A 23,847-nucleotide genomic window follows, 5' to 3' on the forward strand; every position below is an offset into this window, starting at 1 on the left:
CAGCTGAGCCACCCAGGCACCCAAATAAATAAAATCTTAAAAAAAAAATCAACACACAGTATTCAGTTGTATTCTTCTTTTAAAAAAGGATTTATTTATTTGAGAGAGAAAGAGGGAATAAGAGGGAGGGGCAGAGGGAGAGGAAGAGAGAGAGTCCAACACAGATTCTGTGATGAGCATGGAACTTGATGCGGGGCTCAATCCCACGACCCTGAGATCACCAACTGAGCTAAAACCAAGAGTCCAACGCCTAACTGAATACATCACCCAGGTGCCCCCAGTTGTATTCTATATACGTTCAATGAACAACCCAAGAAGGAAATTTAAAAATCAACACCATTTACAATAGCCTCAAAAAGAATAAAATATTTAGGAATTAGCCAAGGAAGCATAAGATTTGTACACTGAAAACTAAACATTGCTGAAAGAAATTAAGGTTTCTAAATAAATGGAAAACATCTCATGTTCATGGATTGGGAGGCTTAATATTGTTAAGATGATAATACTATCCAAAGCAATGTAGAGATTCAATGCAATTCCTAACAAAACCCCAACAGCATTTTTAATTTTTACTCTTGTGCTCAGAATTTTTTTTTCTTTTTTAAAGATTTTATTTATTTGAGAGAGCGAGAATGAGAGACGGAGAGAGAACACATGAGAGGGGGGAGGGTCAGAGGGAGAAGCAGACTCCCTGCTGAGCAGGGAGCCCGATGTGGGACTCGATCCTGGGACTCCAGGATCATGACCTGAGCTGAAGGCAGTAGCTTAACCAACTGAGCCACCCAAGCGCCCCTCCCATTTTTACTGAAATAGAAAAACCAATCCCGAAATTCATATGGAATCTCAAAAGACCATGAAGAGCCAGAAATAGTTTTAAAAACAAGAACAAAGAAGAGTCACATTTCCCAAATTCAAAACTTACTACAAAGTTATAGTAATCAAAACAGTGTGATACTGGCATAGGGACAGACACACAGACCAAAGGAACCGAAAAGAGAGCCCAGAAACAAACCCTCACAATATATGGCCAATTCACTTTCAAACAAGGGTTCTAAGACCATTACATGGGGGAAAAGGCAGTCTTTTTAACAAACAGTACAAGGAAAGCTGGATATCCACATGCAAAAGAATGGAAGCTGGACTCCCACTTCACACCACATACAAAGTTAACTCAAAATGGATTAGAGACTTAAACAAAAGAGCTAATTTTTTTTAAAGATTTTATTTATTTGATAGAAAGAGAGAGAGAGCACAAGTAGGTAGAGCGGCAGGCAGAGGGAGAGGAGAAGCAGGCTCCCCATTGAGCAGGGAGCCCGATGCGGGGCTCGATCCCAGGACCCTGGGATAATAACCTGAGCTGAAGGCAGACATTTAACTGACTGAGCCACCGAGGCACCCCCAAAGAGCTAAAATTGTAAAAATTTTTTTAAAAAATATTTTATTTATTTATTTGTCACAGAGAGAGAGAGAGAGAGAGAGAGAGAGAGAGAAAGGGAGAGAGCACACAAGCAGGGAGACAGGCAGAGAGGGAGAAGCAGGCTCCCCGCCAAGCAAGAAGCCCGATGTGGGACTCGATCCCAGGACCCTGGGATCATGACCTGAGCTAAAGGTAGATGCTTAACCGACTGAGCCACCCAGGCGTCCTTATAACTCTTAGAAGAAGAAAACACAGGGCAAATCTTCATGACCTTGGATTAGGCAATGATTTAAATATAACACTAAAGCACAGGCAAGACCTGATAGACACTTGTAAATCCCTCTTAAAATTTTTAAAATCTGCAATACAGGGTGCCTGGGTGGCTCAGTTGGTTAGGCGACTGCCTTCGGCTCAGGTCATGATCCTGGAGTCCCGGGATCGAGTCCCACATCGGGCTTCCTGCTCAGCAGGGAGTCTGCTTCTCCCTCTGACCCTCTTTCCCTCTTGTGCTTTCTATCTCTCATTCTCTCTCTCAAGTAAATAAAATCTTAAAAAAAAATAAAGTAAAAGCTGCAATACAAAATCTGTTCCTTTTATCTCCAAGTTTTAACACATTAAATATTTACAGATCCTGAGATATGTGTGTGGAAAGGAAAGCAAAATTTCCCCAACTGTCCAAGCTGCCTCTCTACTTGACCAAGCTGCTTTCTTTAGCCACCTAATCAATAAACACAGACGTTTCTGGTTTATACAAACAAGGCAAAGACCTGGTGGGTAGATGAAAATAAAGGCTTTGGAACCCTAGTTTCATCACTTACAATACTGGTGACCCAAGGGAAGTCATTTAATCTGTGTGAATCTGTTTATTTCTTTACTCAAAGAAGGTAGTCTCCTGAAATGTATGTGCAGACATGTACTCTGCAACACTGTAGAGAAATGCAATTATTATTTAAATTGATAAAGGCAGGACAATTAACTGATCATTTACTGCCCTCATCTAGTGTCACGGCTTTATTTATTATTTATTTAGATTTTATTTATTTATTTGAGAGAGACAGAGATAGCGAGATAGAAAGCAACAGAGAGCACAAGTGGGGAGGAGAGGGAGACACAGGCTCCCCGCTGAGCAGGGATCCCGGTGCAGGGCTCGATCCCAGGACCCTGGGATCATGACCTGAGCCGAAGGCAGAGGCTTAACTAACTGAGCCACCCAGGCGCCCCTGTCCTGGCTTTAAATAGCATATGCATGCCAACAACTCTCAAATGTTTATCTTCAGTCTATAACTCACTTCCGAACTCTAGACTCATTCATCCAAATGACTACTTGATATCTTTACTTGAATGCTCAACAAATATCTTAAACACAACACATGCAAAACTGAACACCTGACCTTTCTCCAAAACCTACTCCATCCATAACCTTCCCCATCTTAGCCGATGCCAACTCCATCTCTCTAGTTTCTCAGGAAAGAAACCAAAAACCATTGGTGCCAATTTTAACTTCTTTCTCTCACACCTTATATGGAATCTGTCAAGAAATGCTATTGGCTCTACCTTTAAAATACATCCAAAATCAGACCATTTCAAAGCTCCTATATACTGCTACCACCTAGTATAAATCATTTCTGGCCTGGATTACTATAATAGCATCTTACCTGGTCTCCCGGTTTCTGTCCTTGCTTCCCTACAATCCTTTTTCTAACCAAGAGCCAGAGCAGCCCAGCTAAAACCTAAATCAGATCATGACTCATCTGATCAAAACCTTACAAGGGCTGTAACAGTCTACATAGCAGTTTTTTTTAACTTTTTATTTATTTATTTATTCATGAGAGAGAGAGAGAGAGAGAGGCAGAGGGAGAAGCAGGCTCCCAAGGAGCAGGGAGCCCGATGCGGGACTCGATCCCAGGACCCTGGGATCATGACCTGAGCCGAAGGCAGACGCTTAACCATCTGAGCCACCCAGGCGCCCTACATACCAGTTCTTAAAGTATGATCAGGGACATGAGGATTTTTTCTGGAGAACTTTTAAGAATGTCTGCAATTGTCATAACAACAATAATCCTAAAATGTTTTTTGCCTTTGTCACTATCATTCCCTCATGAATCTATACGGGAGTTTTCCACTGGATCTACATGGTATGTGATGACTTCACTGCTGTAGTGGAACGTGTGCCTGTGTATCCTTGTTTTTAAAAGCTCTCAGTTTACTGATAGATATAAACCAGACTGGTAATCCTCAATAACTCTTCAGATTATAAAGGAGTCTTGAAACCAAAAAGTTTGAGAACTGTTGCCCTACGTGTTATGGTTTGCCGTTACCTCCTTGACGCCACCTCCTACTACTTTCCCCCCAGATCCCTCTTGTTCAGGCCACACTGGCCTCACTGCCTTTCCTCTTTAATAAAACCAGGCATGCTTCCACCTTAGGGTCTTTCCTCTCGCTGTCACTTTTGCCTGGAATACTCTTCCCACAGGTATTCACACTGGTAACTTCCTCATTTTCAAGTTTTTGATCAAATATTTCCTCACCAATAAGGCTTACTTTTAGATTGTTCTGATTGCTCTACTCAAAGCTGCAATTTTCTCCCCACTTTACCCTTCACAACACTCCAAATACTCTTTACCTTACTTGCTCTGGATCATTCAGGCAGGCTAATGGTAGGTAATGTCAAAAAAAAAAAAAAAAGTCAGACATCTTCAAACAAAAGAATTGTTTGAGTATATCAAATCTACTATTTATCAAAAGCTAAGATCCATGGCTAGAGGTAAACTTGTCACACAAAGCCAGACAATTACCAATTACCACGAAACCATAAAAGCTGAACTGGTGAGCCTAAAATTATTTCTCTCACTTAAAATATTTTTGTCTTTGTGAATGATCCCTCTCCAAAGGAACTCAAAAACAAGATACACATTTTTAAAATGGAATACAACTTTAGACACTGGCTTTGTACCTTATGCATGGCAGACACAAGAAAGTTACTATGTTTACAAAGGTGAGATTATATAAAGTAATCAATTACAGCTATTTCAGAAACCACTAAACATTTGAGACAATCTAAATTTCAGGCAGACTCCATTCAAATGTCAGTCCCAGTGTTTGTGGCCATTTAACACTGGCAAAGTAGTTAAGTTTTCTGAGCCACACCTCCAAAAAATAAAACTAGTAATTCACTTTTCACAGATTGTTGGGAAGAACTAATGAGCTACTGCTATACTAGCAAAATGGCTAGCACAGAGCTCAAAAAATGCTTTATTATCAAGAATAGTAACCATAATTCATTATTTTTAAATATACTTCTTGAAGTGAACTTCTTTTGAAGACTTTTGATATGCTATGATATATATGCCAGTTATTTAGTGGTAGTCTCTCTTGGGTTTTTCTTAGTTTATGTGTAAATTTCAGCATCAAGTTGACTCAAAGAAAGATTTTTGTTTGAATTGAGTACACTTAATTTGTGTCTGTGGAGATACACAGACACACTTGATATAATAAAAGATTCTTTCAAATGCTTACAGTTGCTTCACTGGGTTTGAAAATTAAACTTTCTTATCATATACCCAAGAGTCGCTATGTCTAAGGTCCTGAATCGCCATCATGGTCTGTTCTGCATGAACTACTATCCAAAGCCTATATGGGCATTATTTATGGGAATTTCCTGCCTCTGGAGTTATTCTCATAAATATGTTTGATGCTGGACATGACATGTATGCTTCCCAGAAGAGGATTCATGAGCTACCCAAAGTCCCAGTTAAAGGAGAAATTTCAATACTATCTGCTTCCCTCCACTTTTTTTTTTTTTTAAAGATTTTATTTATTTATTTGACAGAGAGAGACACAGCGAGAGAGGGAACACAAGCAGGGGGAGCTGCAGGAAGAGGCAGAGGGAGAAGCAGGCTTCCCGCGGAGCAGGGAGCCCGATGTGGGGCTTGATCCCAGGACTCTGGGATCATGACCTGAGCCGAAGGCAGACGCTTAACGACTGAGCCACCCAGGCACCCTTCCCTCCACTTTTTTACTCCAAAGTCATTAAATACCTCAGTTGTGACCCATTCTCACCACTGGCTATACACGGCTTTATTTCGTTTTATTTAAATATTATAAACACCAGTGAAACTAATATCCAACAGGTAGAATAAAACACAATAATATTTACCTCTGCTCCTCCACACCAGCCTCCTACTTTCCCCATCCTCAATCTTTCGTTTTATCACTCCCTTGCTACTCCAAAGTAGGCACTTCTGCTTGTTACTTATATGCAGAACTGCAGCATCTGAGGTCATGTCTAGAGTCCCTGTTTACAGTCGAATTAGTAATTGCCCTACATTCAGGATCAGCATGTTACTGCACAGAGCCTGCAAGCGGCCGTGTCAGTTTTCACCACAGCACCAGGCCAGGCTATATTTAACATGTCCCCTCTTCTCTGCTGAAAGGCTGCAGGTGCAGCTCTGTTAGTTTGTGAACAAAAGAGGACAAGTGGGAATTGAGGGATTCTAATGGAAAGCTGTAACTGGATTCAGCTCAGTCACAAATTAAATGGGCATGTATTTAACGGTCAAAGGCAGTCTAGTTTAACAATACTATAATCTTAATTAAAATGCTTAAAACACAGCTGTGACAATTTCTGTATTTCTGTACCGTTTTAATGTGTATCGTTTGGTCCAAACTGGGACATACACACTATAATTCACAGGAAATTTTAGGAAAAATTGCAGCTCCAGGAATACAAATTGTAACACAAGTAAAAACTCATTGATAATTTTAGAGATGTAGACAGCACACTTTTTAAGCAGGGATGTAGTGATACATCCAGGTAACAAAGAAAAAAGAAGTAGCAAAAGAATTTTGAACAATGCCCTAATTGGATGAATAAGTAGTATTACAGCCTTTCAGGAGGACTTCCTTTTTTTTTTTTTAAATAGAGAGAGAGTGAGACCACGCACAAGCAGGGCGGAGGGGCAGAGGGAGAAGCAGGCTCCCTGCTGAGCAGGGAGCCGGATTCAGGGCTCAATCCCAGGATCCTGAGCCGAAGGCAGACCCTTAACTGACTGAGCCACCCAGGCGACCCCCAAGAGGACTTCTTAAAAGAAAACATCACTTGGTAAAAATCAGTATTCTACTGTTGTTATTCCCCTAAAGAATACGCCTTGGGGAGGGAGCCACACAACGCTTAAAAAGACTCTTCTGAGCTTGGAAGGTTAAATATGAGGGGCCAAAATCGCCTCAATGAAACTGAACAAGGATAATTATAAAGTTTAGTGTTGGGTTCCAAAAACAACATATGCAAAAACCCAAGGGGTAGGGAGTGGGGAGAGAAAGGATGTGATTTAGCAGTCCTTATGACTCACTAAATCAACAGTAAGATGGAGCTAAGAAAATCCCCTGACCTCAGACTGTATTGGTAAAATAAAGCCTTCTGAACAAGGAAGATAACAGTTCCAATCCATTCTAGCTGGCTATAGTGTGCTCCCTTCTACATACTACACTACAAAAAGGAACTAAAACACCAGGGTCAAGCAGAGGTTGGTGAGGATGAGGGACAGGTGAAGGTGCTGGAGTGTTTTTAAGACTGGCAGAGATCAAGATTTCACAAATGTGAAGGGCTATTACATGATGGATTAGATTTGTTCTGCATGATTCCAGAGGCATCAGAACCCACATAAAATAAGGGCAGCTAGAACTCAAAAGACCCTGAGATGTTCCAAAGAAGGTGAAGAGGAAGACACACAGGAATATAGTATTATTAAGGATACCAGAGTATGTACTCCAGTGTGAAAGAGGAGGATGGACCAGAGAGCCTTTCAAACTTCATTATACTGAGAATCTGGAGCACCTGGGTGGCTCAGTCAGTTAAGCATCTATCTTCGGCTCAGGTCCTGATCGCAGGGTGCTGGGATTGAGTCCCACATCAGGCTCCCTTGCTTAGCGAGGAGCCTACTTCTCCCTCTGTCTGCTGGTCCCCCTGGTTATCTCTCTCTGACAAATAAATAAATAAATAAAATCGTAAAAACAACAAAAAAACTTCTTTTTTTTTTTTTTTTTTTTAGAGAGAGAGTGTGACAGCAGGGGAAGAGGGGAAGAAGGGAAGCAGACTCCCCAATGAGCAGGAAGCTCAACGTGAGGTTTGATCTCATGACCCTGAGATCTGGACCTGCGCTGAAATCAACAGTCAGAAACTTAACCGACTGAGCCACCCAGGCGCCCCTGGGAATCTATAATCTTAAAACTGCCCTGGCCGCTCTCACAAACTGAGGCTCTACAAAGAAAATGGCAGTTTCTTTCAATATTCTGATTGCTCTACATCTGCAGTCTCATTCACAGACCAATGAGAAACATGATTATAGATACAGGAAAAATACCTAAAGCACTGAATTAGGAGCCAGGAGACTTGGATTTTAGTCTTTATATGCTGTTAACTGTGTGTTACCCTGGATCAAAACCGTAGGCTCTGTAAAACTTAGATTCTTTATCTAATAATAAAATGAGGGAGTTGTATTAGAAATATTTCCTAAGCTGAGGTACACTAGTATCTTCTCTACTAAATGTCACTGAATTTATAATAAAAAATTAAGGTGTTAATATCCACATTCTAAAAACAAGTCAATTAATAATTGAATGACTCCTGATTCCATCTATTTAAAAATCACAAAATAAAAAGGATATTTTATCTTTAATCTTTTAAAATCTTTAATGTGGTTTTATTTTTATTTTTAAATTTACTTTTTATTATTATTTTTAGAGATTTTATTTCTATATTTGACAGAGAGAGAGCACAAGTAGGCAGAGTGGCAGGCAGAGGGAGAGGGAAAAGCAGGCTCCCTGCTAAGCAGGGATCCCAATGCAGGGCTTGATCCCAGGATCCTGGGATCATGACCCGAGCTGAAGGCAGCTGCTTAACCGACTGAGCCACCCAGGCACCCTTATTTTATTATTAATTTTTAAGAGGGTGAAGAAAGATAGAGAAAACTCGAGTGCAGGATGGGGAGAGGTAGAGAGAGACAGAGAGAACCTTAAGCAGGCTCTATGACCAGTATCGCGCCCAACACAGGCTTGATCTCATGACCCTGAGATTATGACCAAGCCAAAATCAAGAGTTGGACACTTAACTGACGGTGCCACTTAGGCACTCTAAAACAGAAATATGATTAACAAAAGTTCTTAGGATTAGGCGGTAAGTATATTTAACTAGTATAACACAAATTAAAAAAAATTATTTGTGTCCTCTAGTTGTGGAGTGGAAATTACTTTGTACTTAATATTTAACACAATATAGAAAAGTTAATATAAAACCTGAGCTTAAGCTAACTGCAAAGTTCACCTTAAGTGCTTCTAATTCTTTTTGGTATGTTTTATGGCTTCCTTTAAATTTATTTTTATTTTTAAAGATCTTATTTATTTATTTGAGAGAAAGAGAGAGAGCATGAGGAATGGGGAGGAGCAGAATAGGGAGAAGCAGACTCCCTGCTGAGCAGGGAGCACTATGGGGGGGGCGGTGTTTAGATCCCGAGACCCTGAGATCATGACCTGAGCTGAAGGCAGACACTTAACCAATTGAGCCACCCAGGCACCCTTATGGGTTCCTTTTAAAACTAACCAGAAAGGGGACATTCAAATGCTAATGAAGTTCCAGGACTATGAGAGACGTTATTGTTGTTTAATGAATTTGTATTAAAACTTTGCAAAACTGTAGGACCAAGTACCTAGAATTTTACCTCCAAAGGCAAATCAAAATGACATTATCAATGAGTCAGCTGGCAAATACCATACATCTAATAATCCAAGGTGCCCAGGAGTGCATTTTAGTCCCTCCCCCTTTAAATACTGTAGCAGCACTGAGCTTCTATCAAGTTTCATGATAGGTGGCAATGAGAGAATTCAATAGTCTTCATCTTTGTAGGGCTACAATCTGGGAACTTTTCTTGATTGTGTGGCCTATATAATGAATGGAGCAAAAATGAAAAATTTTTTATACCTGCCCTCATAGGCCTCATCTTTCCAGATTCTTTGTTTTGGTAACATATTTTCACATATTCAAAGGGTAAAATAAACTTTTCACAAAACCTTTCTAGAAGTTCCAATTTGTTGCCCCCAAAATATCAAACTCTTTCTAATAAATAGAAATTAATTTCTAATTAATAAATTAGAAAAAGCAAGTTCTACTACCTTTGGTCCCTTTTTAGAAGAAAAAAGTCTTCATTTGGAAAAAAAATGAGCTGGAATACACTTTGAGAAGTGCTCAATACATCTCATATCTTCACTTCCATCACTCAAGGTCTTACTTACCCTTTGTCTCAGATTAAAATTCTAAGATTTTTTTTTTTTATTTGTCAGAGAGAGAGAGAGAGAGCACAAGCAGGGGGAGCAGCAGAGGGAGAGGGAGAAGCAGGCTCCTCACTGACCAAGGAGCCCGATGTGGGACTCGATCCCAAAACCCTGGGATCATGACCTGAGCCGAAGGAAGACGCTTAACGACTGAGCCACCCAGGCGTCCCTCAGATTAAACCTTAAAAGCACTATGAATAGTCTAAAACTGCCAAAAGAATGAATAGGTCACATTTTAAAATTTATGTATATTTTATTTTATTTTTTTTAAAGATTTTATTTATTTGACAGAGAGAGACACGACGAGAGAGGGCACACAAGCAGGGGGAGTAGGAGAGGGAGAAGCAAGGTTCCCGCTGAGCAGGGAGCCCGATGCGGAGCTCGATCCCAGGACGCCGGGATCATGACCTGAGCTGAAGGCAGACAATTAACCGACTGAGCCACCCAGGCGCCCCATATGTATATTTTAAAAAGCCTTTACTTCTTTCAAATCTGTTTTGCCTCAAAGTAGAAGTCTGCTCTCCAGCTGGTGTTCATCATTATCAAGTAGGCAGTAACACTAATGGCAACTGCGCATAAAGAGAACAGTAAGACACTTAGTATCAGAGCCCTCGAAGTACTCCCAATACAAGTGTGACAGATCAGACAGTTGTGAACACGTGTTCATGCAATGAAGTTCGGCACACGTTTCTTTAGGAATTAAAAATAAAAAGCTTGAGGGACCCTTTAGCAGAGAGTTCTAACCGCCATGGCCTGCTGCTGCTGGGAGGCAAATATAGTGATGCCAGAAAAAAGACCAGACTGAAAAGATGTGATTTCAGTCCCAGCCCTGCTACTTACCAGCTATGTGACCTTCAGAAAGTCCAATTCTCTACATGATCACTATCTCAGAGATGGAAGATTAATAAGGATTAAAAGAAATAATGAATAGGAAAACACTATGCAAATTGTAGGTGTTGCTTCAGTTTCCATGTACACAGGTGAATCTTGATTAACATGGGTTTTGGGGCGCCTGGTTGGCTCAGTTGGTTGAGCATCTGACTCCGGGTTTGGGTTTGGGTTTAGGTCATGATCTCATGGGTCAGGGGATCGAGCCCTGTGTCGGGCTCCACACTCAGTGGGGAGTCTGCCTGAAAGATTCTCTCCCTCTGCCTCATGCACGCTCTCTCTCTCTCATACAAATAAATCTTAAAACAACTACAACGACAGGGGTTTCAATCAAAAGAATCCACTTACATGTGGATTTTTACAGCACAGTACTGTAAATGTATTTTCTCTTCTTTATGATTTTATTATTATTTTTAAAAGATTTTATGTATTTATTTGTCAGAGAGAGAGAGAACAAGCAGGCAGAGCAGCAGGCAGTGGGAGAAGCAGGTTTCCCGCTGAGCAAGGAGCCCGATGTGGGGCTTGATCCCAGGACTCTGGGATCATGACCTGAGCTGAAGGCAGACGCTTAACCAACTATGCCACCCAGGCATCCGGATTTTATTTTTTAAAAAGATTTTTATTTATTTATTTCAGAGAAAGAGAATGAGCTGGGGGAGGGTCAGAGGAAGAGGGAGAAGCAGATTCCCTGCTGAGTGAGGAGCCCAACTCAAGGTTTAACCCCAGGACCCTGAGATCATGACCTGAGCCAAAGGCAGACGCTTAACCGAATGAGCCAGCCAGGCGCCCCTTCCTTATGATTTTCTTAATAACGTTTTATTTTCTCTAGCTTACTGTAAGAATACAGTATAAAATACATATAACACACAAAATAGGGGTGCCTGGATGGCTCAGTCGTTAAGCGTCTCCCTTCGGCTCAGGTCATGATCTCAGGGTCCTGGGATCAAGCCCCACATTGGGCTCCCTGCTTGGCGGGAAGCCTGCTTCTCCCTCTCCCACTCCCCTTGCTGTGTTCCCTCTCTCGCTGTGTCTCTCTCTGTCAAATAAATAAATAAAATCTTAAAAAAAAAACATACAAAATATATGTTAATTATGTTATATTGAGGCTTCCAATCAACAGACTATTAGTAGTTAAGTTGTTGGAGAGTTGACAGCTATAAATGGATTTTTTGACTGAGTGAGGGTGGGTGCCCCTAACCCCCAAGTGTTCAAGGGCCAACTGTTATCTTCTGTTTACACACAAATGACTTGGCACATCCCCTTACGGCTTTGAAAGACATCTTTTATTATGCCATTTGCCCTCCAGCCACTGATAATCATGCTTTCCCAGACATAGCTCTGTTTCTGCTTATGTTGTCTGATTTGCCCTCTGATACTCATTTACTGAAAACATATACTCATCCTCTAAGACTTGGCTCAAATATCACCTCTGCAAGTAAGTTTTGCTGAATCCTTTTTTTTTTTTTTTTAAGTAAGCTCTAGGTCCAATGTGAAGCTCAAACTCATGACCCTGAGATCAAGAGTCCCATGCTCTACCGACTAAGCCAGCCAACTGCCCCATTGCTGAATCCTTCTTTTGCAGTCTATCACAGCTCTCTGACGATCTAATGTGCTTCTTTTAGACCCTGGTTATAAGTGATTCAGACCCACTGCAGACCAGTCAGTCATATACTGATCTGGTGGAAGCTCTGGGAGTGGGGATGCCACATTTTATTTACCTTCCTTTCCCCGTATGTTTGGTGTTTGGGATTTAATACCAGCTCTGCAACTAAGTAGTAAATTCAGCTTCTCCAGATGGCTGACTTAGAATTACTTTTCTATACAGAAAATACAGAATCAGAGAGAGAATTAAATTCTTTAGAATTTAGAAAATTCTTTTTTTTTTTTAAAGGTTTTATTTATTTATTTGACAGAGAGAGACACAGCGAGAGAGGGAACACAAGCAGGGGAAGTGGGAGAGGGAGAAGCAGGCTTCCTGCAGAGCAGGGAGCCCGATGCAGGGCTCGATCCCAGGACGCTGGGATCATGACCTGAGCCAAAGGCAGACGCTTAACGACTGAGACACCCAGGCGCTCCGAATTTAGAAAATTCTTTAAAATTTTCATACTGAACAGTTACAGGTAGTTTTCACTAAATTCCTATTTAGACAAAATTTCACTACTATATAAACAATAAAGCCAAGAATAAAGTTGAAAATTATTACCTGAAAATCCTATATCGGGGAATTTTCAGCCATTGAAATAACTAATATTCCAGAGTTTGTTCTCTAATTTAAAAACAGAGGTCTATGTGCCAACTTGCAACATTTATATAAATAGCTTTTTATCCTGGTGCCAACATCTGTGCCAGCCACAGCCAACCAGTCTGGTCTTGTACCATCACCACTATCTGACTCAGCAAGCTGGTGGGGCCACAGAGGAACAGGTTCTTTACTGGTGTGAGTCTCCTCAAGGACAGGAACTCTTTCTAACAAATTCCTAGTATTCCCATCATCTAACTCTGTGCCTTCCAAATAGATGCCATTCAGCAATATTTTCTGAATTCCATTCTCCAGACACTGATATCTCACTATATATTTGGAAAGAAGAGATGCTCAATAAATCTCATGTCCTTAGTTCCATCATGAACGGGTAATAGGCTATCATTCAAGGTCTCACCCTTCGCAACGGGTATTAGTGGTACAAAAGACTTTAAAGCATAGATTTTCACATCTATTCTCAAAGTCAGATATTAACATATTTCTAGTGACAACAACTATTTAAAAAAAAAAAAAGGCCCAACCACATGCCATATGCCAATAAGCAATCCATGGTGATTTTTTTATGACTATTAGAGAAGGAAGTTCCCAGATCTTCACTGCTTCAAGAACATAAAGATGAACTTACCATCATCTAAAGTGATATCCTGCAGACCAATTGTTGAAAAGTTAGGTTCCTGCTCTTCAGGTTCAGGCTTAATGTTCACAGTTGCCTCATCCGGTGGAAATGAAGCTGGATCACACAAATTGTGACATATTAAGGATGAAGGTGCAGAAAGACCTCCCTGGCCTGTATTTTGTGCTTGAGTTGAGTGCTGTCCAGAATGCATTCTGGTGGCTAGAGACGGTGATGAGGCAGTTCCTGAGCTAGGAGATTGGTAAGGCATAGGCTGTAGCTGAGGAGATGGTGGGCCAGAAAGTGGTGAACTAGCCAGGGGATGAGAGACTGCTGGGGAAGCGGCTGTAGCAGACCCTGAATGTGAAGGACCATATGTAATGGGCTGTAACTGAGGGGAAGGCTGGCCTGTGACCTGGTCAGCCCCTGGAGAAGAAAGAGATCTTTGTCCTGTGTTTGAACAATGGAATCCCATTGACTGCAGGTGAGGCAGGGTCTGCACTGAATGAGGTGTGTGGGCTAAGAGATGTCCTGAATTTGAAGAATGAAAAGGTATGGATGACGGTGGTTGACAGCCAAGATTTATTAAACTAGGAAGAGCTGCATCCTGTGGAAACAAAACCGGATCAAAATCTTGACTGGAGGCAGCATTAACTGGAAGACAAGTTGGTCCGTTGTACACAACATTAGTTTGCATAGGCTGATAGGAAGACCCCACAGGAGGTGTTGATGTGACTTGAAAAGGCTGGTGCATGACTGAAGAAGGTATCATATGCTGTTCTTTACCAGCACTTTCATCCCTACACTGCAACTGTGGCAGATGAGATGAAGTTACCATGGATGCATATGTTTGCTGGATGGGACAAACCAAGCTTCTCTGTGTTGACAGTACACTGTCATGTGGGTGTCCTGTGTCTGAGGAAGGCCTCTGGGTCTGGGCAGGATGAGGCACAGACAATGCTGGAACTGGAGACAAGTCAACCTCTTCTTTGTGTTCTTGCTTCATCAAAACTAAAAAGAAAATGATTAGAGCAAATATTATTACATAATATATACAATGATTATAAAGGGCCTTCATTCTAGGCTACATAACTTAGCATGCATCCAAGCCAGGGGTTAAAAATTCAAATGCCTTCAGAGAAGGCAAATAATATAAAATATGTGAAGTCAGCAAGCATAAGACAACAGGGAGTGGTTCTTGCTCTAAAAGTATTCAAGTTAAAAAAAAACAACAACACTGCACAGAACTCTGAAGTGATATGAAAAGATCTCTAATACGTTTCTAAGTAACAAAAAAAGTGAGCTGCAGAACAATGTGTTACATATCACAAATCTTGTAAAATATCGTGTGCATATAGACATATGCATAATACATGTGCACGTTTTTGCTTATATATTTCCGGAAAGATGTCATGAAACTGGTAAGTACTGGGTTTAGCGCTGGGAATGGAAACTAGGTGACTAGGGGATAAGAGCAAGCCAGATTTACTTTTCACTATGTAAGTTTTGTGTCTTTTGAATGTTTTCAACCAGGTATATACATTACCTATTCAAAATAAATGATTTTTTTAAAACCCCCAAAGCTCTATGGCCTAATAAAAGTCTTAAATTTGAGGGGCGCCTGGGTGGCTCAGTTGGTTAAGCAGCTGCCTTTGGCTCAGGTCATGATCTCAGGGTCCTGAGATCGAGCCCCACATCAGGTTCCCTGCTCAGTGGGAAGGAAGTCTGCTTCTCCTTCTCCCTGATTATGCTCTCTTGCTCGCACTCTCTCAAATAAATAAAATCTTAAAAAAAAAACAAACAACCTTGATTTTGAGATCTCTGATCTGAAACCTACTGGCCACCTGGTTTTGCATGTTGCATCATACACCACAGATCTAATCTAATTTAATATTCACAGAGCTTCTAGTTTACAATGGTCTTCACGAGTACCTCATCTGATCCTCAACCATCATCAGATACATATTACAAGAGGAATAATGAGGGATGACAAAAAGTACTGGAATGCACAAAAAACCTGATAGAGCTAACAAACAAATTCAACAAAGTTGCAGGACACAAAACCAACATGTAGAAATCAGTTGTATTTCTATTAACAAGCAATAAACAATCTGAAAAGGAAATTAAGAAAATTTCCTAAGTCAATCAGAGAAAGACAATTATCATATGATCTCACTCATATGTGGAATTTAAGAAACAAAAGAGAGAATCATCGGGGAAGAAAGGAAAAAATAAGATGAAATCAGAGAGGGAAACAAACCATAAGAGTCTCTTAATCATAGGAAACAAACTGAGGGTTGCTGGAAAGGAGGGGGCTGGGGGTATGGGGTAACTGGGTGATGGACATTAAGGAGGACACGTGATGTAATGAGCACTGGGTATTATATAAGACTGATGAATGACTGACCTCAACCTCTGAAACCAATACTATATTATATGTTAATTGAATTTAAATTAAAACAACAAAAAATGAGTCTGCCAAAAAAAGAAAAAAAAACAATTTCATTTATAATAGCATCAAAAAATAAATTTGTTCCCTAAAGAACAAATTTGGCCAAGGTAGGCAAGACTTACAAACTGAAAAGCACAAAATACTGCTAAAGAAATGAAAGAAGACCTAAATACATGGGAAGATATCCCAGGTTCATGGATTGGATGACTTAACTGTTAAGAACACAACACTTCCCCAAACAATTTCAGATTCAATCCCAAAATCCCAGCAACGTTTTTTTGCAGAAATAGACCCATCCTAAAATTTATATGGAATCCCAAGGGACCCCAAATACTCAAAACAATCTTGAAAAAGTACAAAGACAGAGGACTTGCACTTTGTAATTTCAAAACTTACTACAAAACTACAGCAATTAAAACCATGTGATACTGGCCTAAGGACAGACATACAGACCAATGGAATAGAGAGACCAAAAACAAACCCTCTAATATATAGTCAATTGCTCTTCAAACAAGGGTGCCAAGACCATTCATCGGGGGAAAGAACAGTCTCTTCAACAAACGGTACCGAGACAACTGGATATCACATTCAAAATAATGAAGATGAAGATGGAACCTTATCTGAAAATCATACAAAAATTAACTCAAGTGGATCAAAGACCTAAACATAAGAGCAAAACTACAAAACTCTTAGAAGAAAACAAAGGGCAACAGCTTCACGCCATTGTATTTGGCAATGGTTTGTTTAGCACTATGTATACTGGAAGTATAAGGCAACAAAAGAAAAACTGGATTTCATCAAAATTAAAGACTTCTGACTATGAAAAGACACCTTCAAGAGAGTGAAAAGATAACCCACAGAATGGAAAAAGTATTTGCAGAAATGATATTTCTGAAAAGGGTTTAATATCCAGAATATATAAGAACTCCTACAAACGCAAGAGGACTGAGCCAAAGATGTGAATGTGACCCCAGGATCGATCTAGATGGAAGTGTGTGTGGAAGGGGGGAGGTACCAGTACTTCTCTCTAGGATCGCTAATTATGAAGATGAAACAAACCTAGAGATGCCATGTGATGAAAGTGTGCCCAAGAGCTAAAGCCAACAAAAAGAAAGACAGTGTTAAAGATGAAGAGAAAGTCTAAGCCCTAAGACCACATGCTTGAGCTGAAGCATGTCTAAAACCAGCACTGCAGTTAATCTTCCAGTTACAGGACCCAATAAATTCCTTTTTGTTAAGCTAGATTTGAATTGAGTTTTTGTCATTTGCATCCAAAAGTCCTAATTTAGTTCAAAACAACCTTTCCTAGGTAGGGATTATTATTATTACCCCTGCCTTATAGATGATTATACTGAAGAAGAGATTAAAGACACTAAGATCTCATAGTAGTTAAAGTGGCATCACAAGGACCTGAATCCAGGTTTTTCTGCCTCCAAAGTCCATGTCTTTTTTTTTTTTTAAGATTTTATTTATTTATTTGAGAGAAAGAAAACATGCACAAGCCGGGGGCAGAGGGAGAAAGAGAAGCAGACTCCCTACTAAGCAGGGAGCCTGATGCAGGGCTCGATCCCAGGACTCTAAGATCATGACCTGACCCAAAGGCAGGCACTTAACTGACAGCCACCCAGGCGCCCCCAAAGTCCATTCTTTTAATCACTGTACTGTATTACCAAGAAAGATTCAACTTCACCATTCCATCACACAAGCAGAGGTTATGAATACCAAGCACTATCCTTTATCACATCAAAAAAGTAGCAAATCCATTATTTTAGATGAATCTACCTGTTGAAAGGACTGCTTCATGTAGAAGCAGTTAATTTTTTGTGTGTCAAAACAACAGATTTCATTGTTTCTCTTGGGAAGTACTTCAGTCCACTTTTCTAAAAATTATCTACTTTATCCTCCTATTAAAGTGCTGTAACTCCTTTAAAAATAATTTTCCTGGGGCACCTGGGTGGCTCAGCCAGTTGGGTGTCATGATTCTTGATTTCTAATCTCAGGGTCCTGGGATTGAGTCCCTTGCTCAGCGCTGAGTCTGCTTGTCCCTCTCTCCCTCCCCCCTGCTCTTGCTCTCTCTAAAAATAAGTAAATTTTTAAAATCTCAAAAAAATAATTTTCCTGAATTCATATCTCATTGTCCCTTCTATGTTTATACTATTTAAACATAATTAAAATTTTCATCTTCACTAAAATGTAACAACTTCATTTTATATAAAAGAAAATAACAATGAGAACCAAAGCACAGTCAAACCTCATCTGACCATTTACGGAATCCCTGTCAAATGCAAGTCTCTCCACATAAGTATGGACTCAATCTGAGGATATGAAAGTAAGTAAGAATTAGAATAGCCCGGAGAGTATATTTGTTGTAGAGGAGGTAATAAATGGAGCACTTGTTTGGGGGTACATTTGAGCTTGACACTTTTCTCTGGTGTCCTAGCAAGAACAGACTGGGCTCATCATTCATCACTGTGTTAGTCTCTAAATCTGGTAAGCATTAAGTGAGTCCACCCTTAACAGGACAACCCTTAAAACAGAGGAAGCATATCACCAGTCTTCTTATTGCTTCTGCCCCAGTGCTAACATTCCTAAACCAGGCCTCTATCCAGTTTCTTATTCTCGCTCATGTATTTCAAGTATGGTTCACTGTGTCTAACAACTCAGACCTCTCTTATGTCTTGATGTACTTACTTTTCTTCTGACTTTGGCACAACTAGAACTTTCTCCCTGTACTACTGGACTCTTTTTCCCTCTTCTACTTCAGCTCCTACTCTGGTCCCAGAAAAGCCACAGTAAATGCCATACCCAGAGTGACATTTCCATATAAAGGAGGGAGAATATCTAAGAAAGCCTCTCACCTCTTAATTAATCCTGAATGGAGAAGGTAAGGCCCTTGGTTACATAAGTGGTTGGTTATCATGCACTAAAAAGGAGACAGAGGGACTGAGAACTACAGCATAATAACCACCTTTTTTTTTTGCATGATCCAATCCTGTTTTTTTATGTGCACTAAGATTGAGAGTTCTGCTTTGCTAAACTGAATATATTTCAACTTTGCCAAATCAACTATCATTTTTGTCTATAAGGGATTAAGACTCCAAACTGACCAAATCTAAGAAGTCCTCTTTGCTGGTCTATGATTATTTATTCTTATTTAGAGGGAAATACAGTTAAAAAGAACTTAAAATATCTAGAATGAGTTGAATTTTAGAAACAGGTTAACTCTACCTTTTGTGTTAAATATGCTCATTCACAAGTTTAGAATGTTGATGAAGGAAAAAAAATCTACTGGTCTAGTGGTTTTCAAACCATCAAGAAGCCTCACTTCTCTTCTTCAAGTAATGGATGTGGAAGAGTAGCATCCAAAGAGTAGAAGCTCTCTGGATCCCTCTTCCAGTATAACCAGAGTACCCAAGCTAGATTTCATCCCTTTTATATACTGGCTTTTTGCCTAAGATTTTATTTGAAAAGTAAAACAATGTAACCTGAAAACCATTGCTTTAGACTTATATCCTTTTTTTAAAAAAGATTTTTATTTATTTATTTGAGACACAGAGAGAACGAGCAGGGGTGGAAGAGCAGATGGAGAGAGAGAAGCAGACACCTGTTGATCAGGGAGCCTGACATGGGGCTCGATCCCAGGACCCTGAGATCATGACCCAAGTCAAAGGCAGACGCTTAACCAATTGAGCCACCAGGTGCCCCTCTTCTTTTTTTTTTTTTTTTTAAGACTTATATCCTCATTTTGTATAGATTAATCAGTGGGTAAAGTTTGTGGCAGAACTGAAACCAGATCTCCTGACCGTTAGGCAGGCTTTCTCTCCCAGCTGGAGAATGGAGAACCATAATCCAAAAGTCTGTCCAGTGAACTACTTAGAGCATAGAATATACCTTCCCATGGACAAAATAATTATACATGAAAGTTTGGCTCTAATGTTGTCCCCCCAAACCCCCCTATTCCAAAGCCAGAGCTCAGATGGTACCTCTAGTACAAACAACTACTGCTAGGCTTCAGAGGGAGGAAGAGTCCCCCAAAAGCTTCAGGGATACTGGGATGGAAGAGAGGGCTCCCACATCAGAAGTTCTGAAGCTAGAGGCCGAGCAGAAATTCAGGCAGACCACTAGGGAAGGGCTCTGTGATTAGGGTAATTTGTAAATCATACGCATATGCCGGGAATGGTCTTCAATTCATAAAGTAAACTGACTATGGGACAAATTACGCTAAATACAATCTCCAATTCTTTTTTTTTTTAAGTTATTACACCTGAAACTAACATATCATTGTATGTCAACTATACTTCACTAATAAAAATTAAAACTCAAAACAGCCATTTGCAACTGATTATTCTCTCATTGGATATTGATATTGGTCAGGTTCCTATTGCTAGGGGGTTGTCAAAATGGTAACGAATAAAAAACAAGCAACTTATGAATATCCAAGATTTTTATTTTTTAATTTTTTAAAAAATTTTATTTTCTATCTCTATTTGAGATAGAGAGAGTACAATGTGGTGGGGAGGGGCAGAGGGAGAGGAAGAAGCAGGGAGCCCAAAACAGGGTTCAATCCCACTTTATCCCAGGACCCTGGGATCATGACCTGAGCCGAACGCAGACACTTAACCACCTAAGCCACCTAGGTGACGCTGAATATCTAAAAATTTTTATAAGCAAAACTTAAAAAAGAATTGTCACAACAAATAAAAGGTGAAAATCTTTAATAATTCATACAAATTAAGACAAACATAACTCTAATATAAGTATCACACACTAGAATACTAGAAGTTATTGAAATTCTGTAACACTTTATCTGCTCAAAAAGAAATATAAAAATGCTGAGGTCACAAAATTAGTATACTATATATATTTTGGTCTCATTTTTATTTTAAAATGTTGACCTATAAATGGATCAAAAGGATCCAGAAGGATAGAATGACAGTTTCAGAGCAGAAGACAATTAGGGTGTTTGAAAATATTTTTTCAACTTGTCTTTTTTTTTCCTTTTCTCCCTTTAAAGATTTTATTTATTTGAGAGAGAGAACGCACGTGAGCAGGGGAGGTGCAGAGGGAGAGGGACAAGCAAATTCTGTGCTGAGTGCAGAAGTGACGCAGGTCTTGATCCCAGGACCCTGAGATCATGACCTGAGCAGAAACCAAGAGTCAGATGCCTAACCGAATGAGGCACCCAGGCGCCCCTCAACTTGTCTTTTTAAAAAAATAAATTCACAGTAATGTATTTGCTTTTATAAAAATTGTATTCAAATTTCATTTTAGAAAAAAATGAAAAAACCCAAATGCTACAGAGAAAAGATAGTAATCAACCAGAACAAGGACTGCCCACTTTAAAAAAATATTTTATTTATTTATTTGAGAGAGAGAGAGAGAAACAGCACAAGTGCGGGGAGGGACAGAGGGGGAGAAGGGGAGGGGGAGGGAGAGAATCTATAGCTGACTATACAATGATCACGGAGTCTGATTTGGGCTCAATCCCACAATCCTGAGATCACGACCTGACCCAAAACCATGAGAGGGACACTTAACTGACTAGCTACCCAGGCGCCCCCAAACACTTCTTGAATCTATTCTTCTGTGTGTGCCACCTGATTTGTATATTGTCAATCATAAGGCCAGTGAAGACAGTTGGTAGTCCAATCCAATATTCTTTCTGCACTCTGGGGCCCCACTGATTTCCATTCTCATATATAATGCCCTCTAGGGTTTCGTCTAGGGTCGTCCCAACTCCTGAGCTGATAATGTAAAAGCATTTTACATTATCTCTTTGCCTGTTCAATTACTACTGCTATGATGGTAACAATGAAAACTTCTAATCTGCTGACCCTCTTTTGTTTTTGTTTTTTTTATTTTTAAACAATCCCAGAAGTCCTCTCTCCCTTCTTATTCAGGTTAGATTCTACAGTCTCCCATCTTCACAGCACTTGATAACATTCTTGAACTGTATGTCTTTATCACCCTGGAGGAACCCTACTATCTGTTATTTTACCACCTACCCTAAAGAATCTGAGTGCTATTTAAGAAAGTTACACAGCAGGGCGAATTAATATTTATTATATTATTTATAATAATTATTAATTAATATTTAATTAATATTAAATTCATGAATATCAACATCAAACGTGCCCTTTCATCATGCCTAGAATCCTATTATGTTTCTGTGGTAACTTACTCTCCCCTTTCTTTACAACAACTATTTCAAACTTGTCCACATTCTTCAAACTGCCAAATCACCCATACTCACCTCTGCTTCCAACAGAAGATTCCATCTTATTCCTTCAAGAAAAAAAGTTGATGCTATCATATGGAAACTCCCTAAACTCTTCACTACTAAATGTACAAACCTGCCTAATATATATACATCCATCTTTTTTTTTTTTTTTTTTTTTTTTTAAAGATTTATTTATTATTTATTTTTGAGAGAGTGAGAATGAGAGAGAGAGAAAGAGTACATGAGAGTGGGGAGGGTTAGAGGGAGAAGCAGGCCCCTCGCTGAGCAGGGAGCCCGATGTGGGACTCGATCCCGGGACTCCAGGATCATGACCTGAGCCGAAGGCAGTTGCTTAACCAACTGAGCCACCCAGGCGCCCTATATACATCCATCTTGTTCATCCTTACCTTCCCCTTCCTGTTCCTTCTCCCACCTAAGGCCCATTCCAACTTTTATACCCACCTAAGGCCCATTCCAACTTTTATATTTTAAATTTTAATCCTTCCCACCTTTTTCAGAAACCTGATATTCTTTATTTTCATTAATGCGGTCTCCTCTATTCTGAATCACCTTTTTAACTTTTTTGGGCCTCTGCCGTATAAATCTCACTTTCCACAATAATTTGAGGAAAGACTAAACTGGTCATTGACACCTTATAAGAAGAAATAAGGGGGAAATGATTTTTATTTTAAACTTTCTTTTAGTTGAATATATTTGACACATAACACTGTGAAAAATTTAAGGTGTATAACATGTTAATTTGATACATGCATATATTACAGGGAAAAGGATTTTTAAAGTAGGCTCCATGCCCAACGTGAGGACAGAACTCACAACCCCAAGAACAAGAGTCACAAGCTCTACTGACTGAGCCAGCCAGGCGCCCTGAAAGTGGTTTTTAAAATACAAATTTGATCATGTCACCTCTCTGTTAAAGCTCATTTCTTACAACACTTTTTTTAAAGAGAGGATAGAAAGGGGGGAGAGGGAGAAAGAATCTTAAGCAGGTTCCACACCCAACGTGGAGCCCAATGCAGGGTTCAATCTCAAAACCCTGAGATCATGACCTGAGCCAAAATCTAAGAGTCGGACGCTTAACTGACTGAGCCACCAAGGCACCCCTCTTTTTTTTTTTAAGATTTTATTTATCTATCTATCTATCTATCTATCTATCTGAGAAGGAGTAAGAAAACAGGGGGAAGAGCAGAAGGAGAAGGACAAGCAGACTCCACACTGAGCACAGAGTCCGATGCAGGGCTCAATCCCATGACCCTGAGATCATGACCTGAGCTGAAATCAAGAGTCAGACACAACCAACTGAGGCTCTTTTAATACTGCATTATCCAACCAACCATAAGACCTTTGCATATGCTGCTGCCTTTATCTGGAATGTTCTCCCTCAGTTTATCTAATACAGTAATTAACGGTATAGACTCTACAGCCAGACTGCCTGGATTCAAATCTCACCTCTGCCAGTTATTAGCTGTGTGACCTTGGTTCACTCATTTGCAAAATGGAGAGGGCAGTATTATCTATTTTACAGGATTATGAGAGGATAAATTAGTTATTTTGTATAAACTGCTTAGAATAGCACCTGGCACACACTAAATGCTCTATATGTCTGCTAAATCAATGAACAAAACGGAGATGTACTCTAGCATAACAGGTGCCCAGA

At 39.9% G+C, this 23,847-nt stretch overlaps 1 protein-coding gene across 5 annotated transcripts in view; it reads right to left on the reverse strand.

The window, feature by feature from the left end:
- The window catches only part of NFATC3 (nuclear factor of activated T cells 3), a 129,109-nt gene that overhangs the window by 13,774 nt on the left and 91,488 nt on the right, over positions 1 to 23,847 (reverse strand). For all 5 annotated transcript variants that reach the window (XM_027617561.2, XM_027617557.2, XM_027617560.1 and 2 more), the window contains one exon: positions 13,513 to 14,511. In XM_027617561.2, the coding sequence (XP_027473362.1) occupies positions 13,513 to 14,511 (999 nt within the window). The remainder of the gene's footprint in view (positions 1 to 13,512; positions 14,512 to 23,847) is intronic.

The sequence above is a fragment of the Zalophus californianus genome, chromosome 17, assembly GCF_009762305.2.
Source record: "Zalophus californianus isolate mZalCal1 chromosome 17, mZalCal1.pri.v2, whole genome shotgun sequence".
Lineage (NCBI taxonomy): Eukaryota > Metazoa > Chordata > Mammalia > Carnivora > Otariidae > Zalophus > Zalophus californianus.